Source organism: Oncorhynchus gorbuscha, linkage group LG26 (genome assembly GCF_021184085.1).
Source record: "Oncorhynchus gorbuscha isolate QuinsamMale2020 ecotype Even-year linkage group LG26, OgorEven_v1.0, whole genome shotgun sequence".
In the NCBI taxonomy this organism is placed as follows: domain Eukaryota; kingdom Metazoa; phylum Chordata; class Actinopteri; order Salmoniformes; family Salmonidae; genus Oncorhynchus; species Oncorhynchus gorbuscha.
The window spans coordinates 3,532,565-3,549,806 of NC_060198.1; the positions used below are offsets into that span (position 1 = coordinate 3,532,565).

The window sequence follows — 17,242 nt, forward strand, 5'->3', positions numbered from 1 at the left end:
AGGGTGGGGGGGGTTAGGGGTGGTGGTGGTGGGGGGAGGGGTGGTGGTGGGGGGGTGGTGGTGGGGGTGTTGGTGAGGGGGTGGAGGGTAAGGGGTGGTGGGGGGAGGTTAGGGGTGGTGGTGGTGGGGGTGGAGGGTAAGGGGTGGTGGGGGGGGTTAGGGGTGGGGTGGTGGTGGGGGTGGTGGTGGGGGGGGGGTGGTGGGGGGGGGGGTGGTAGGGGGTGGTGGGGGGGGGTGGTGGGTTAGGGGTGGTGGTGGGGTGGTGGTGGTGGTGGGGAGGGGTAAAAAGGGGATGGTAACACGTGAAGCTATGAAACAGTACGTTTTGGTACAATTTTGTAAATGCTGACAGATCATTTGTTAGTTTGAAATGGTGGCATCTATTTGTGTCAGTAAAATGTATTATGCGTGAAATGGCGGTGAAAATGCCTTTATGCACAAATAATAACCATCATATCGACATAAACTTGGAGTCACACGATGATATGATGTGTGGTCCTCTTGACACACCTTTCCAAAAATGTTGTCTTATTCTGGTGACATGATGATTGATGCTTGACTGCTGTTTGACAAAATATTCTCTCTCTTAGCCATAATAATCTCACCATGTAGACGAGCCTACCTGCACAGCCTGCATTACCTGCACTGTATAGCTGTTGTTGGCTGGCGCGCACGACCAGAGTCGGCACATATGCTATTTAATGCAACAGGTTTTGTGTCACAACTATCGGTAAAAAAGTGATGGAAACACGTTGAACTTTCCATTTTTATTCAGTAAATGAAACCTTAACCGAAAAAGACATGTTTTTGTGCACTACGTCATCAAGCACTGATTTTTATCCTCAACAAGTCAGTTTGGTGGAAACACACCACTGGTGGGAAAATGTGCATATTGGATGGAACCCTAGTTATGGAAACCTAGTTATGGAAACCTAGTTATGGAAACCTAGTTATGGAAACCTAGTTATGGAAACCTAGTTATGGAAACCTAGTTATGGAAACCTAGTAGAATAATTATTCTGATAAAGAAAAAGTAACTTTTTCACAACATAGAGGCATACAAAGACAAAACAAAGGTGGTACAGCGAGGAGAGATGATAAAGTGGTACAGCGAGGAGAGATGATAAAGTGGTACAGCGAGGAGAGATGATAAAGTGGTACAGCGAGGAGAGATGATAAAGTGGTACAGCGAGGAGAGATGATAAAGTGGTACAGCGAGGAGAGATGATAAAGTGGTACAGCGAGGAGAGATGATAAAGTGGTACAGCGAGGAGAGATGATAAAGTGGTACAGCGAGATGATAAAGTGGTACAGCGAGGAGAGATGATAAAGTGGTACAGCGAGGAGAGATGATAAAGTGGTACAGCGAGGAGAGATGATAAAGTGGTACAGCGAGGAGAGATGATAAAGTGGTACAGCGAGGAGAGATGATAAAGTGGTACAGCGAGGAGAGATGATAAAGTGGTACAGCGAGGAGAGATGATAAAGTGGTACAGCGAGAGAGATGATAAAGTGGTGGTACAGCGAGGAGAGATGATAAAGTGGTACAGCGAGGAGAGATGATAAAGTGGTACAGCGAGGAGAGATGATAAAGTGGTACAGCGAGGAGAGATGATAAAGTGGTACAGCGAGGAGAGATGATAAAGTGGTACAGCGAGGAGAGATGATAAAGTGGTACAGCGAGGAGAGATGATAAAGTGGTACAGCGAGGAGAGATGATAAAGTGGTACAGCGAGGAGAGATGATAAAGTGGTACAGCGAGGAGAGATGATAAAGTGGTACAGCGAGGAGAGATGATAAAGTGGTACACGAGTGAAAAAAACGCAGAAATGGATGAATATGCTGAAAATAATATTAGGATGAAGTTTGATTGAACAGTATAAAGCAATCAGAAGAGAAAGCCCCGTTGAAACCACCTAGAATGTATCTGTTGCCACCCTCCCTACGGTCCTGCACTACTCATGAAGCATATTTAGAACTTTTATTATTAAAAAAACGTAAAATACTGTCAAATACCATCATACCGTCAAAAATGTTGACGATATGGCCCAGCCCTAGTTGGTGTCCCCCTCAACCCTTTCCCCCAGGTTGGCTGCGTGTCTCCAGCTATCAGGTGGCCAGGAAATGGCTCTACAGTTAGTGCTGTCTCATCTACAGCCATTAAGTTGCCTGATGGGGATACTGTGGTGCAATCAACCGCTACATGCATGGAAGAGGGGAAAGAGGGAAGGGCAAAAAAAAGAGGCGGAAATAAGAGAAAATCAGCCACAAAGGCCCTCGTTCCCTCTCCCTTTCTCTCTCTCAGACCCCCCACCACACCCGGTCGTTCTGACACAACAGGAAGGACTGGTTACATAACCTTATTGCCTCTGCCTCTAGCCTCCATCTCTGACGTGCCAACCTGGCCCTGGCTCCCTCCGTGCAGGCCAACAGTGGTGCACTCCACGGCCGGCTCCCCCCGTGCCGCCCAACAGCTGTTACCGTAAAGTAGGTTTTGGCTTTTCTAGGGCATTGTAGATGAGCATAAGCATCTGTCTGTGGTTCCAAAGGGTCAAAGGTTGCATGTTCGAATCCAGTGATATAAAGTTGTTTTTGATATTTTGTTTTAAGCCTATGCCAAACCTTAATCGTTGCATGAACCATTCAGGATGAATGTCTAACTTTAAGAATTTGGAGTTAACGCCTAAACTTAACAACCTCAAACACTTTGAAATGTGACATTTGAGAAACATGGATGAACGTCTAATTCATTCTGACGTGAGACTGTGAGAGCTTGTAGGGTGAACTACGGAGGCCCCTGAGGATCAGATCACACAGGGGAGAGGTGGTTGGTGTGGTAGGGGGTGGTGTCCTAGACCTGCTCTAACCAGACCTACTGATACAAGAGGCCTGGAGGGTGAGGCAAAGCAGTCTGGGACATGGAGATAATACCCAATTGCCTCTGCCTCCCCTCTGGGTTTTATTACATATTTGCAGAACAAACTTTACATATTGTAGGCCTTCAAACCCAACTGAATGATATTATCATGCAATGTGTTTTATTAGCATTAATAAACGGATTAACTATATGCACAATAGTAGTTTAACATTTAAAGAAACCATGTTGAATGTAATTTGAATAATAATGACGTAGCACATGTGAGTTATTTAACAAGTCATAGTTGTAATAGCTGGAAAAGAAATACAACAAAACATTGAATTAGTCAATGAGAACCGGTATTTGCTGCAAAACAACTTACACACCAGTATATGTTGTACAATGTTACCAACATTATGTTCACAGATATACAATATTACCAACATTATGTTCAAGCAATAAGGCCCGAGGGGGTGTGGTATATGGAAAATATACCACGGCTAAGGGCTGTTCTTAGGCACGACGCAACGTGGTATATAGCCCTGGTATATTGGCCATATATCACAAACCCCCAAGGTGCCTTATTGCTATTATCAACTGGTTACCAACGTAATTAGAGCAGTAAAAATAAATGTTTGTCATATACCACGGCTGTCAGCCAATCATCATTCAGGGCTCGACCAACCCAGTTTATAATCACAGATATATACAACGTCTGCGCGGTCACAGGTGGATATATATCATAGGTAGAAACCTATCAAATAATCTCTCATAACATGCTGTACTGTACATCCATATCAACGTGTGCGGATCTGACTCTCTCACTCTGTTTTCAACACCTTGTCCAAGATTTCACCTTCTATTCTCCCTGTGGCATCTGTCTCTTCTGCTGAGTTCTTTGTCTGGCTAAACCTCCTTCTCCCCACCTCAGTGACCACAGATCCAGCAGTGGCCCCTATAGCTCCCCCTATGGGCCCTCCAAAGAACACGCCCACCACCCCACCCAGCAGCGCACCTCCAGCCGTCAGCTTGGGGACCTTACTCGCTCCCGCCCCCACCTTCTCCCACACCGAGCGAAGGAGCGACGAATACCATGCAGGAGAGGACGAGAGCGAGGGAAGATTTTCCAATTCCAGGGCGCTCACACTCTTCTCCGCCTCCTCTCTCGTTCTCTCGTTCTCCTCCTCATCTTCCTCTGTCTCTCTCAAGGGCTGCATGGAGTAGGAATGAAGCGCTTGTCTCTTCACCTCCTCTCCTCTTCCCCTCCTCTCCCTCACTATCTCCTCCTGTCTCTGTCTCACCCTATCCTCCGCCTCCTGGAAGAGCGGACAGGAGAAACACTCTCCTCCTCCCTCTCTCACCGTCTGCTCCACCTTCTCCAATAACTCCCCCACACTCCTCCTCTTCCTCTCCTCCTCCTCTTCTCCTCCGCTCCCTCTCTCCATCACATGATACCGATCCCCACATCGTTTAACCAACTCTAACAAATCTCTCCTCTGGCTGGAGATATACTTCTCCACTCCTTCCACTCCCACTTTCCCGCTCTCCTTCAACCGATCGGAGTGAGTGAAGAGGACCAGGGTGTGGGTCCGGACCGCCCCGGGACCAAAGACTTTCTCTAGGGCCCCTAGAGCCTGTAGCTCTGCCTGGGCTGGTTGGTCTACGGGGACACAGAGGATGAAGGCGTGGGGGCCAGGGGCCGAGAGGGCCACACAGGACGACAGCTGGGAACGGACCACATCGGGAGGGTGCTCGGAGCGGAACCAGTCTGGAGTGTCCACCACTGCCACCTGGAGGTTAGAGGGAGGATAAAGAGGAGGAGAAGAGGATTTGTTGAGGTCTGAAATTACTAGCATGTAGCTAGTCATTTGAGGTCACTACTATATTGATTTTACTGACGCAAAAGTTCAACTTGACCCCCCCCCCATTTACTGTGAAAGTGTTTACAGTCATTAACACTATAACATTCTTAGACATAATACTTGATGGTTTCAGTTTGAAACAAGTCAAACTGCAGACCTCAATAGACCTCAATAGACCTCAATAGAACTCAATAGACCTCAATAGAAGTCTCAATAGACCTCAATAGAACTCAATAGAACTCAATAGACCTCAATAGAAGTCAATAGACCTCAATAGAAGTCAATAGACCTCAATAGAAGTCAATAGACCTCAATAGAAGTCAATAGAAGTCAATAGACCTCAATAGAAGTCAATAGACCTCAATAGACCTCAATAGACCTCAATAGACCTCAATAGAAGTCAATAGACCTCAATAGAAGTCAATAGACCTCAATAGAAGTCAATAGACCTCAATAGAAGTCAATAGACCTCAATAGAAGTCAATAGACCTCAATATAAGTCAATAGACCTCAATAGACCTCAATAGACCTCATATTATTCAATGATTAAGAAAATAGAAACTCAATAAAGCTGTAATAACGATTAATCAATCACTAACCCGTCTCCCGGCAACGAGGGCCCTGCTCTTCTGACAGTCCTGAGTGACGGCTGTGGTAATGTCTGGTCGAGACACAAACTCCTCCCGCCCCAGTATGATATTACCTGCTGCACTCTTCCCTGACCCTGACCTACCCAGCAGAACCACACGCAACTCTGACTGGGAGGAGGAGGAGGAGGAGGAGGAGGTGTAGGAGGAGGAGGAGGTGGTTGTCTTCTCTCCAATGCTGTTGATTCTGTGGCAGACTGACAAGGACAGACAGTATGTTTAGATCACTCCAAATCTGTTGATTCTGTGGCAGACTGACAAGGACAGATAGTATGTTTAGATCACTCCAATGCTGTTGATTCTGTAGCAGACTGACAAGGACAGACAGTATGTTTAGATCACTCCAAAGCTGTTGATTCTGTGGCAGACTGACAATGACAGACAGTATGTTTAGATCACTCCAAAGCTGTTGATTCTGTGGCAGACTGACAAGGACAGACAGTATGTTTAGATCACACCAATGCTGTTGATTCTGTGGCAGACTGACAAGGACAGACAGTATGTTTAGATCACTCCAAAGATGTTGATTCTGTAGCAGACTGACAAGGACAGACAGTATTTTTAGATCTTTCTCACATTTAGATGAAATGGGGAAAAGTTAAAGAACACCACAATTGACATTGTTGTGTTACACTGAGAAGTATGTGACCTTACAGTTATTAACAACTTTCTGGGCTGGTTTTGCGTCGATTTCGGACAGCTGTGAGAGTATAGCGCCCTCTAGAGACAAAAAGATAGAATTACAACAGAGGAACACAGTCTCGTGAACAACCCTTCATTGCCACACATTACTTTCAGTGTCAAAGTAGTTAGTTTGAGCTTGGTTTGAGTAATGGACATATATATCCATACCGAAGTGTGACTAGTGGACAGTTTCCATACAAAATGGGTCTTTACCTTCAGTCAGATGGAAACTAGGGATCCTTGTGAACAGCGCTGGACCACCATTCTGGGGCTTTTTTGGCTGCTGCTGTTGTGCTGGTGTTGATTGAAGACAGTTAACCAAAGGTTTCACAGTCACTTTCTCTTCCATATCTTCCCCCTCTTCCCTTCTTCTCCTCTCAATCTCTTCTTCTCTTTTCCTCTCCATCTCTTCCCTTCTCCTCTTGATCTCTTCCCTCTCTTCCTCTCTTCTCCTCTCTATAGCAGAGTTAGGTGTAACCTCTCTTTTCTTGTTTCCCCAATATCTGCGTGTCTCTGTGTTGGTGACGTGTCTAGATTCCAGTTCCCTCTCTCTCCCCCTCGCTTGTTCTTCCACCTTCTCCTTCAATTCCCTCTCTCTCCCCCTCGCTTGTTCTTCCACCTTCTCCTTCAGTTCCCTCTCTCTCCCCCTCGCTTGTTCTTCCACCTTCTCCTTCAGTTCCCTCTCTCTCCCCCTCGCTTGTTCTTCCACCTTCTCCTTCAGTTCTCTCTCTCTCCCCCTCGCTTGTTCTTCCACCTTCTCCTTCAGTTCCCTCTCTCTCCCCCTCGCTTGTTCTTCCACCTTCTCCTTCAGTTCCCTCTCTCTCCCCCTCGCTTGTTCTTCCACCTTCTCCTTCAGTTCCCTCTCTCTCTCCCTTCTCTTCCTTCTCTTCTCCATCTCATCTTTTCTTCTCTTCTCCCACTCTTCCTCTATTTTTCTCTCCATCTCTTCCTTCTCTTTCCTGCTCTTCATTATCTCATCCCTCTCTTTCTTTATCTTCTCCATCTCTTCCTTCCAATTTTCCATCTCCTCACTCTCTTCCCCTCTCTTGATCTCTTCCCTCTCTTCCTCTCTTCTCCTCTCTATAGCAGAGTTAGGTGTAACCTCTCTTTTCTGGCTTCCACAATATCTGCGTGTCTCTGTGTTTGTGACGTGTCTAGATTCCAGCACAGTCTCTTTCTCCTCCACTTTGTACCTCTTCAGTTCCCTCTCTCTCCCCTTCGCTTGTTCATCCAACTTCTCCTTCAGTTCTCTCTCTCTCTCCCTCGCTTGTTCATCCAACTTCTCCTTCAGTTCTCTCTCTCTCTCCCTCGCTTGTTCTTCCACCTTCTCCTTCAGTTCTCTCTCTCTCTCCCTCGCTTGTTCATCCAACTTCTCCTTCAGTTCTCTCTCTCTCCCCCTCGCTTGTTCTTCCACCTTCTCCTTCAGTTCTCTCTCTCTCCCCCCACCTTCTCCTTCGCTTGTTCTTCCACCTTCTCCTTCAGTTCTCTCTCTCTCCCCCTCGCTTGTTCTTCCACCTTCTCCTTCAGTTCTCTCTCTCTCCCCCCTCGCTTGTTCTTCCACCTTCTCCTTCAGTTCTCTCTCTCTCCCCCTCGCTTGTTCTTCCACCTTCTCCTTCAGTTCTCTCTCTCTCCCCTCCTTCGCTTGTTCTTCCACCTTCTCCTTCAGTTCTCTCTCTCTCCCCCTCGCTTGTTCTTCCACCTTCTCCTTCAGTTCTCTCTCTCTCCCCCTCGCTTGTTCTTCCACCTTCTCCTTCAGTTCTCTCTCTCTCCCCCTCGCTTGTTCTTCCACCTTCTCCTTCAGTTCTCTCTCTCTCCCCCTCGCTTGTTCTTCCACCTTCTCCTTCAGTTCTCTCTCTCTCCCCCTCGCTTGTTCTTCCACCTTCTCCTTCAGTTCTCTCTCTCTCCCCCTCGCTTGTTCTTCCACCTTCTCCTTCAGTTCTCTCTCTCTCCCCCTCGCTTGTTCTTCCACCTTCTCCTTCAGTTCTCTCTCTCTCCCCCTCGCTTGTTCTTCCACCTTCTCCTTCAGTTCTCTCTCTCTCCCCCTCGCTTGTTCTTCCACCTTCTCCTTCAGTTCTCTCTCTCTCCCCCTCGCTTGTTCTTTCATCTCTCTCTGCAGGGTGTTTTGTCGTATGTAGCATCCTCTGTTCTTTTGTACCATGTTCTCCACCTGAAATAAAGCACAGTGCCTCAAATATACAATACCAACAGGGTGGTTATACGTATTTGCAACATTCCGTGGACGTAGTAATAAAGTATTTGAAAGTGATGTGTCAATAAAGTGGGTGGGTCCTACAAATTGACAGTAGAAGCACATACAGGCACTACATCAATTGGATCCACTGTCATCACTATCATTATAAGATGGGAGGGTTGTCATGGTTACCTTCTCCAACAGCTCCCTGACCTGCTCCCTGTCCTGCGGTCGGCGGTTGTTGAGGACGTGGTATTGGCCCCCACACCTGTCAATCACCTCCCTGAGCCCAGGGTCCTCTCCCTCCAGGTACTGCCCCGCCCCCTGGCCCATCAGGTAGTCTCCACAGGTGAACAGCACCAGGGTGTGTTTCAACACACCCTCCCCAAATACCTCCTCCAGCTCAGCGGGCACTCTGTGCTCCACCTGGATCAATTAGAACAATGCAAATACATGGTATTCATAAGCACAATGTGCATCATTAAGTCAAACAAAAGGAAATAACACAGAACATAGAGACTGTTCAGGACTCACAACACCGTAGTAAAACTACATGGCAAAACACCAGAGACGCAATAACAAAGAAACATAGAACTTCTCTGAACGATTAGAGAATTATTAGACCCACCTCGGTGAACTGGCCGACAGGAACCAGCAGCAGGAAGGCGTGTGGCCCCGGGGCAGCCAGCTCAAGTACCCTCTCTGTCTCCTTCCTCACCCCAGCCTCCATGTGGCCCCCGCTCCAGTACCAGCGAGGGGCCTCCACCACAGTCAACCTCCGGCCCTCGGAGACCCCAGGCCTCAGCTGGCAAAGCCTGGGGGAAGAACCAGAGGAGGAAGGAGAGCCGGAGGAGGACTGGCCCAGGAGGGTGTCTCCTGACAGGGTCTTGCCACAGCCGATGGTCCCGAGGAGGACCAGGCGGAGCTCTGGCTCTGGAGTTCTGGCATGGCTGCCGGGGAGGACGTCAGTCATAGCTGAAAGAGAGAGAGATTAGTTACAGATAGTGAAGAGGTATTACTGACAGTACTTACAGCCTGATGGTCAAGATGATGTTCATTCGTGTGAATAAATGACTTTGTTCTCCATACCACTAGTTATGAGCGTGGGAATAAAATGTAAGGGCGTGTGTCTTTGTGTGTAGCCGCAGGCTTCTCTCTCACACCCAGTCTGTCTAACTGCCATGATTAACACACCTGAAAGTTCAACTGGAAATGCGGGCTGGGTTTCCTCTTGTCTTATCTAACCTGGGTCAGTCATCCTGCGGCAATTATCATTCAAAAGATAACCCAGAAGAGGTGTTACAAATAAATGCTTACTGTCAGTGAACACCTTTGAAGCAGTGTGTCTGGTGTGTGTGTATCTATCTTTCAATTGGAATGTGTGTATGAGAGATGCAAAGATTCAAGTTACAGGTGAGGTATTGTCTGTGTTCACTGATCTGCCTGTGTAGTGTCAAACCACACTTTCTCCCCCATCCCTCTTTCCTCGTGTGTGCATGCATCATGTGCACGGGTGACCAATTTCCAGCCACACCCCCGCACGCCTGCCAGGCCTGTCCAACGACATACCCCTGCCAGGCCTGTCCAACTACATTCTGTTCAGAACAACGTGTGGAGTAATACTCAAACACACAATGTACACTGCAAGCTCACAGCACCAGAACATAAAAACCGCACAACCAGTACGACATATACAGCATATGTAGATCTACTTCGGTTAGACACGCCCTGACAACCTGTTGTTTATGTCCCGTGTTTCTAACCACAGACGACCATGTCCTGTCAACTCTCCTATAGCAGGGAAAATGGACCAGACCTGATGCTGTGCATTATGATCAGTTTAAACAACCATATCGTTTACTGCCTACACATGGCAGGGTGGCATTGCATCAGGGGTTGAGGTCAAATGAAGACCTCCGCGAGGTGTAGGAGAAACAGTACTGTAGCAACAGCTTCACATTCACAGGCGTCTTCGATTTAGATTAGATCATGTGAAATATGAAGAAATTCAAGGCTTTTAAATACCTTACCTTATGTTCAGTTTTAAGAACCCTCCTGGCGGACATACACGGTACACACATCAACCACCTAAATCTACTGAGGTATCCCCCTTACCCAGGTAGGAGTTTGTTGGAACGGGTTGTTGGGTTCTGTCTGTATCCCTGTGTGTCTTCTCCTTCCTTCTCTCAGATGAACCCAGTCGCTCTGAACCGGCTTGTCTCTCCTGTGTAACCCTCCTCACCTCTATGAGTCTGTTATGGCAACACCTATCCTTCCTCATCAACCTCTAAATACGGCCAAACTACATGGATTAAGGAGTGTCGGTATTAGTGAGTCACCGGTCTACCTAGTACACCCTCCCTGTCTCGGTCACACGCGCACGCTGAAACACAGCAACATTCCCTGGCTCTATTGTTCAGAGGCCACCAGGTATTCCGTGGAGAGGCGGAGTGGTAAACAGTGACACTCACGCCAAACGTTCACCACAGCCAATGAGGGGTACATGGGTGGCGATGGTCTACGCTGAAGAGAGTGGGTACCAATCTAGAGTACCAGTCAAAAGTTTGGACACCTTCATTTAAGAGTTTTTCTTTATTTTTACCATTTTCTACAATGTAGAATAATAGTGGACATCAAAACCACCAAATAACACATACAGAATCATGTAGTAACCAAAAAAGTGTTTAACAGATCAAAACATATAGCCACCCTTTGCCTTGATGACAGCTTTGCACTCTTGGCATTCTCTCAACCGGCTTCATGAGGAATTCCAACAGTCTTGAAGGAGTTCCCACATATGCTGAGCATTTGTTGGCTGCTTTTTCTTCACTCTGCATTCCAAACCATCTCAGTTGGTTTGAGGTTGGGTGTTTGTGGAGGTCAGGTCATCTGATGCAGCACTCCATCACTCACCTTCTAGGTCAAATAGCCCTTAAACAGCCTGGAGGTGTGTTCACGGTCATTGTCCTGTTGCTTCACTGTGGGAACCACTCATGCGGAGATCATCCGTTCACCTACTCTGCATCTCACAAAGACAAGGTGGTTGGAACCAAAAATCTCAAAGTTGGACTCATCAGACCAAAGGAAACATTTCCACCGGTCTAATGTCCATTGGTCATGTTTCTTGGCCCAAGCAAGTCTCCTCTTCTTATTGGTGTCCTTTAGTAGTGGTTTCTTTGCAGCAATTCAACCATGAAGGCCTGATTCAGTCTACTCTAAACAGTTGATGTTATGCTGTGTCTGTTACTTGAACTCTGAAGCATTTATTTGCGCTGCAGTTTCTGAGGCTGGTAACTCTAATGAACTTATCCTCTGCAGCAGAGGTAACTCTGGGTCTTCCTTTCCTGTGGCGGTCCTCATGAGAGCCAGTTTCATCATAGCGCTTGGTTTTTGCGACTACACTTGAAGAAACTTTCAAAGTTGTTGAAATGTTCCAGATTGACTGACCTTGTCTTAAAGTAATGATGGACTGTCGTTTCTCTATGCTTATATAGGGCTGTTCTTGCCATAATATGGACTTGCTCTGTCTTCTGTATACCATCCCTAACTTGTCACAACACAACTGATTGCCTCAAAGGCATTAAGTAAAGAACTTCCAGAAATGACCTTTTAACTGGGCAGGTAAGGGTGTGGCTGGAGGTTCTTTACAAGTCCACCATCAGATTTGCCACCAATGCTCCTTATAGGACACATCACTGCACTCTATACTCCTCTGTAAACTGGTCATCTCTGTATACCCGTCGCAAGACCCACTGGTTGATGCTTATTTATAAAACCCTCTTAGGCCTCACTCCCCCCTGTCTGAGATATCTACTGCAGCCCTCATCCTCCATATACAACATCCATTCTGCCAGTCACATTCTGTTAATCAAGGCAAAGGGTGGATACCTTGAAGAATCTCAAATATAAAATATATTTTGACTTAAACCTTTTTTAGTTACGACATGTTTCCATGTGTTATTTCAGTGTAGTCTTCACTATTATTCCACAGTGTAGAAAATAGTAAAAGTAAAGAAAAGGCCAGGAATGAGTCCAAACGTTTGACTGGTACTGTATATGTGATGGTACATTACGAGCTAGATTAGTTCTACGGGTGTGGTTGAATATCTGTACAGCAGGACGCACCGTTTTGGAATGTTCAGAGAAATAGGCTACGTAGAACAAACATGCCTCTTTGACATGTAGAACAAGGAATCACATTGGTTCTATTCATGGCACTTCTAGTCGATCTGCAACGTTCAACAACTTCTGGCAAATGAATGTGGCCCTGAAATTATATCCAAGTAGCAAGATACCCACTGCAGTGTTTTACAGTTCTAGAACCGAACCCACTGCAGTGTTTTACAGTTCTAGAACCGAACCCACTGCAGTGTTTTACAGTTCTAGAACCGAACCCACTGCAGTGTTTTACAGTTCTAGAACCGAACCCACTGCAGTGTTTTACAGTTCTAGAACCAAACCCACTGCAGTGTTTTACAGTTCTAGAACCAAACCCACTGCAGTGTTTTACAGTTCTAGAACCAAACCCACTGCAGTGTTTTACAGTTCAAGAACCAAACCCACTGCAGTGTTTTACAGTTCAAGAACCAAACCCACTGCAGTGTTTTACAGTTCAAGAACCAAACCCACTGCAGTGTTTTACAGTTCAAGAACCAAACCCACTGCAGTGTTTTACAGTTCTAGAACCAAACCCACTGCAGTGTTTTACAGTTCTAGAACCAAACCCACTGCAGTGTTTTACAGTTCTAGAACCAAACCCACTGCAGTGTTTTACAGTTCAAGAACCAAACCCACTGCAGTGTTTTACAGTTCAAGAACCAAACCCACTGCAGTGTTTTACAGTTCAAGAACCAAACCCACTGCAGTGTTTTACAGTTCTAGAACCAAACCCACTGCAGTGTTTTACAGTTCTAGAACCAAACCCACTGCAGTGTTTTACAGTTCTAGAACCAAACCCACTGCAGTGTTTTACAGTTCTAGAACCAAACCCACTGCAGTGTTTTACAGTTCTAGAACCAAACCCACTGCAGTGTTTTACAGTTCTAGAACCAAACCCACTGCAGTGTTTTACAGTTCTAGAACCAAACCCACTGCAGTGTTTTACAGTTCTAGAACCAGAAGAAGCACTCTGGCGCCTCCGGTATTGTCTGACATCCTGTCAGTCTAAAAACATGTGGCTGTTGTGAGAACAGACACTGACAGTCTAAAACCATGTGGCTGTTGTGAGAACAGACACTGACAGTCTAAAAACATGTGGCTGTTGTGAGAACAGACACTGACAGTCTAAAAACACGTGGCTGTTGTGAGAACAGACACTGACAGTCTAAAAACACGTGGCTGTTGTGAGAACAGACACTGACAGTCTAAAAACACGTGGCTGTTGTGAGAACAGACACTGACAGTCTAAAAACATGTGGCTGTTGTGAGAACAGACACTGACAGTCTAAAAACATGTGGCTGTTGTGAGAACAGACACTGACAGTCTAAAAACATGTGGCTGTTGTGAGAACAGACACTGACAGTCTAAAACCATGTGGCTGTTGTGAGAACAGACACTGACAGTCTAAAACCATGTGGCTGTTGTGAGAACAGACACTGACAGTCTAAAACCATGTGGCTGTTGTGAGAACAGACACTGACAGTCTTACGTGATGAGTCAGAGCTCAACAAGTGGAAATGATTCTCTTAAATAGTCCAAGTATTTCATCTGGAACAATAATCCATGAACCGTTGATTAGAAGCTCTTGCCAAGTTGGATAAATATCAAAACGAGTGCATGAACAAAACACGTTTTAATGGAACAAATGAAACTAAACAAATGGTTTATCTTTCAAATTCAATATGAACCCAGATAACTTTGGAGGTAAAGTAGAGCGGGACGCGCAGATTGGGACGTTCGCTTAAAAGCCCCTCTTAAAACAAACGGCTTACTTATCCCCCATCCCTTCAAAAGGCCCCAAACAGACAGGAAGGAACATCTTCAAAGTATGACAACATCCTGTTTGCCCTGGTTAAGGCTCTTCTCCTCATCAGACAGACTTCACAAACCAGGCATCACATAGGCAATGTTGTCCAGAGTCTCTGCCTAGAAGAAAGATGGGGATAATAGAAGAGGGTGGTGAGGGTCCTAATCATTTGACAGCTACTGAATGTGTGTGTGTGTGTGTAAGCCTCACCAGTGTGTGTGAGTGTGTAAGCCTCACCAGTGTGTGTGTGTGTGTGTGTGTAAGCCTCACCAGTGTGTGTGAGTGTGTAAGCCTCACCAGTGTGTGTGTGAGTGTGTAAGCCTCACCAGTGTGTGTGTGAGTGTGTAAGCCTCACCAGTGTGTGTGTGAGTGTGTAAGCCTCACCAGTGTGTGTGTGAGTGTGTAAGCCTCACCAGTGTGTGTGTGTGTAGTGTGTAAGCCTCACCAGTGTGTGTGTGTGTGTGTAAGCCTCACCAGTGTGTGTGTGTGTGTGTGTGTGTGTGTGAGTGTGTAAGCCTCACCAGTGTGTGTGTGAGTGTGTAAGCCTCACCAGTGTGTGTGTGAGTGTGTAGCCTCACCAGTGTGTGTGTGTGTGTGTGTGTGTAAGCCTCACCAGTGTGTGTGAGTGTGTGTAAGCCTCACCAGTGTGTGTGTGTGTGTAAGCCTCACCAGTGTGTGTGAGTGTGAAGGGCAGCTGCGTAGCTCAGGGACCAGAGAGGTGAGACAGGCCAGGGGAGCCAGGGCACACAGTAGAGAGTCCAGTAACACAGACAGACTACCTGACACTGCCATCATCTCCTAGAGAGAGAGACAGAAAGAGACACCAACAGGGAAAGAGACAGAAATAAAGGGAGGGTCAGGGCGAAAGAGAGCGAGATTCATCACACTATCAGCAACTTCAATCAAACAATGTTATCATGACATTTCCGTATTCAGTAGCCTTTCAGTGTGAGGACAATGAAGCCAACAGTGTTCAACCAGGCCACCTTAGTTCCCTGAAGCCGGTGGCCAATGTGAGACAGCGATTCCCCCAGCAGCTGTAGGTGGGCCGCTGCGTTCACTGGGTCTACCTCAGGCCCTGTCAACATGGGTGAGTCTGTGGTATCAGGGGTCATGAGACTGCAACTAGCTGTAGAGGCCTCCGCTCTTATCTCGTTCTGCTGGTCGTCCATGTACATCCAGAACGAAGGCATGGTAGACTCCTCCCTACTCTGGGAGAGGAGCGGGGGGGGGGGGGGGGGACGAGGGATGAGTAAGAAGCAGAAAAGGAGATCAGTGGAAGGAAACTTACCCAGCACTGCCCTCTGCTGTCCATTTGACACAATAACACCTAGAAGCTGCTCTTTTAGACACAGATCTAGGATCAGTACACCCTCCCGATATCCTTAACATTAATCACTAGTGGGGAAATGATAGACATAACTTAGATCAGTGTCTAGAGGGCAACATGGTCTTCCTCTTACTAACCATCTCCAGAAAGAGGCCTTAGTCCCCGGGTGAATCTCAATTCCTCTCTCCTTGATTCCTTCTTAAACCTCATTAGAGGAGAACGTCTGAGGCTGCAAGGAATCAAGGACATAAAATGGAGACTCACCCCACCTATTCACTCACTTCCTCAAATCTCTCCCCTTCTGTCAACCATTCATCTGGTGATTCACAGGTCTGGTGGTCGTACTGGTGATGGGAGAGAACATACAACTCCGGTCCTGCACTGCCATTGGTCCAACTGTGGGGGTGGGTGTGGTCACCTGTAAAGAGTACGGAACGGATGCAGCACCTATGAGATTGAGCCAAAACTACAGGGAGCCGTGCGTCCCAAATGGCACCCTATTCCCTACATAGTGCACTAGTTCTGACCATGGTTAAAAGTAGTGCACTATGTAGGGAACAAGGTGCCATTGCTCCAAATTTCATAGTCACGCTCACGATGTATCCGCGTTCCAAACCTGAATGTCTCCTCTTCTTCTTGTATGATTTCTTGCATTTGCGTTCTTTGACAACAAGTTGTTCCTCATCCGCCACTAGGTCATCATCCTCATCCTCATCCTCATCCTCCTCTCTCAGGAAATCTTTGTAGGATCTTTTCTTCTCTCTCAGACTGCGACTGGTCACAAGGCCCACCTCTCCCTCCATCTTCTACACCTGGGAAAGAGAGGCAGTAATATAGATGCACATAACATGATACAATGTATAGGTTCAAATATACTGAATAGGCTACTATTGCAAAGAAGCTGCTTGGGCACACTGGCAAGAATATGCCTTTGAACCTGCTAACAGGTGCATTCTACCACCTCTAAACAAACACTCTGCCTACCTGCTCCGCACAAATGTAAACGCAGTAAGGAGGTGGCTCTGTTGCTCAACCACTCGCGGTAATTTCGATTATGAAATAGCTATGTGTTTTTCAACAACGACTCGGTAGCTGATCAGGAGAGCTCCGTTTTGGCTTTTCGATGTGTCGACAAAGAACTGATGGACCATCTCCAAACTTCACCCACCGCTTGTCGCCATCTTTGAAGAGTTCAAAGTTTGCTGCGCTCACAAGCGCAGGATAACGCACCCCGTGGGTGGAGGCGCATGGTTGACGTAACATGAGACATTGGCCTACACTTTTCAAAGACTAACAAAATCAGTATTATTTGTGAAAGTATTATTTGCAAAACATTGCAATGTATGTTACAATTTTGCCGTGTGATTAAATGCATATGTTTTTACTCACAGACTGTCAGGCTAGCCTACTCTACTCAATTTATAGGTGGTAAATCGTTGCTCCATAATTTCCTGAATTTGAAGTCTCCTTCGCTGGTGGGATGATTTCTACACCATTGGAATGCGAGTCCCCGCTGGTACAAATGCCGCGGACTCATGTTTAGGAAATGGTCGAATCGTTCTCGCCCCATTTGCTCCCCCTTCCCTGACGTCCACATAGTCGCTGAATCACGGTAAGCGTTCAAAGCAATATTCTTATCGCTGACTGCTTCCGCATGGAAATCACGTCCTAAACCTTTATGACCAATTATTTTATTGCTACAATT

The 17,242-nt window shown here is 46.6% G+C and overlaps 3 protein-coding genes across 5 annotated transcripts; all 3 read right to left on the reverse strand.

The window, feature by feature from the left end:
* Positions 1 to 3,012: 3,012 nt before the first annotated feature.
* LOC124016529 (GTPase IMAP family member 7) lies at positions 3,013 to 6,903 on the reverse strand. Of its 2 annotated transcripts, XM_046332112.1 has the most exons (4): positions 6,264 to 6,903; positions 6,021 to 6,086; positions 5,319 to 5,563; positions 3,013 to 4,647 (listed from the first exon to the last, which is right to left on the reverse strand). In XM_046332112.1, exons 1-4 carry the CDS (start codon positions 6,454 to 6,456, stop codon positions 3,679 to 3,681), a joined length of 1,473 nt encoding a protein of 490 aa, XP_046188068.1. In that variant the 5' UTR covers positions 6,457 to 6,903; the 3' UTR covers positions 3,013 to 3,678. The 2 variants fall into 2 exon arrangements, with proteins under 2 accessions (XP_046188068.1, XP_046188069.1); XM_046332113.1 differs by lacking the exon at positions 6,021 to 6,086.
* A 227-nt stretch (positions 6,904 to 7,130) lies between these two features.
* LOC124016413 (GTPase IMAP family member 7-like) lies at positions 7,131 to 10,861 on the reverse strand. The gene is made up of 5 exons (XM_046331972.1): positions 10,357 to 10,861; positions 8,870 to 9,216; positions 8,434 to 8,667; positions 8,020 to 8,217; positions 7,131 to 7,187 (listed from the first exon to the last, which is right to left on the reverse strand). Exons 1-5 carry the CDS (start codon positions 10,520 to 10,522, stop codon positions 7,131 to 7,133), a joined length of 1,002 nt encoding a protein of 333 aa, XP_046187928.1. The 5' UTR covers positions 10,523 to 10,861.
* Positions 10,862 to 14,014: 3,153 nt separating this feature from the next.
* On the reverse strand, positions 14,015 to 17,130 carry LOC124015593 (HMG domain-containing protein 4-like). 2 transcript variants are annotated; one of them, XM_046330937.1, is made up of 6 exons: positions 16,927 to 17,130; positions 16,154 to 16,349; positions 15,819 to 15,955; positions 15,194 to 15,418; positions 14,877 to 15,005; positions 14,015 to 14,326 (listed from the first exon to the last, which is right to left on the reverse strand). In XM_046330937.1, exons 2-6 carry the CDS (start codon positions 16,338 to 16,340, stop codon positions 14,282 to 14,284), a joined length of 723 nt encoding a protein of 240 aa, XP_046186893.1. In that variant the 5' UTR covers positions 16,341 to 16,349; positions 16,927 to 17,130; the 3' UTR covers positions 14,015 to 14,281. The 2 variants fall into 2 exon arrangements, with proteins under 2 accessions (XP_046186893.1, XP_046186892.1); XM_046330936.1 differs by lacking the exon at positions 16,927 to 17,130 and adding an exon at positions 16,522 to 16,907.
* Positions 17,131 to 17,242: the final 112 nt, after the last annotated feature.

Coding starts and splice junctions, on each gene's coding strand:
- LOC124015593 (XM_046330937.1), bottom strand. CDS start 16,340: ATGGAGGGAGAGGTGGGCCTTGTGACCAGTCGCAGTCTGAGAGAGAAG. Junction 15,956..16,153: donor GAAGAAGAGGAGACATTCAG/GTTTGGAACGCG, acceptor TACTCTTTACAG/GTGACCACACCCACCCCCAC. Junction 14,327..14,876: donor CTTCACACTCACACACACTG/GTGAGGCTTACA, acceptor TCTTTCTTCTAG/GCAGAGACTCTGGACAACAT.
- LOC124016413 (XM_046331972.1), bottom strand. CDS start 10,522: ATGAGGAAGGATAGGTGTTGCCATAACAGACTCATAGAGGTGAGGAGG. Junction 9,217..10,356: donor TCCAACAAACTCCTACCTGG/GTAAGGGGGATA, acceptor TCTCTCTTTCAG/CTATGACTGACGTCCTCCCC. Junction 7,188..8,019: donor AGAGAGAACTGAAGGAGAAG/GTGGAAGAACAA, acceptor TCACAAACACAG/AGACACGCAGATATTGTGGA.
- LOC124016529 (XM_046332112.1), bottom strand. CDS start 6,456: ATGGAGAGGAAAAGAGAAGAAGAGATTGAGAGGAGAAGAAGGGAAGAG. Junction 6,087..6,263: donor TAGTTTCCATCTGACTGAAG/GTAAAGACCCAT, acceptor TTTTGTCTCTAG/AGGGCGCTATACTCTCACAG. Junction 4,648..5,318: donor CCCTCGTTGCCGGGAGACGG/GTTAGTGATTGA, acceptor TCTAACCTCCAG/GTGGCAGTGGTGGACACTCC.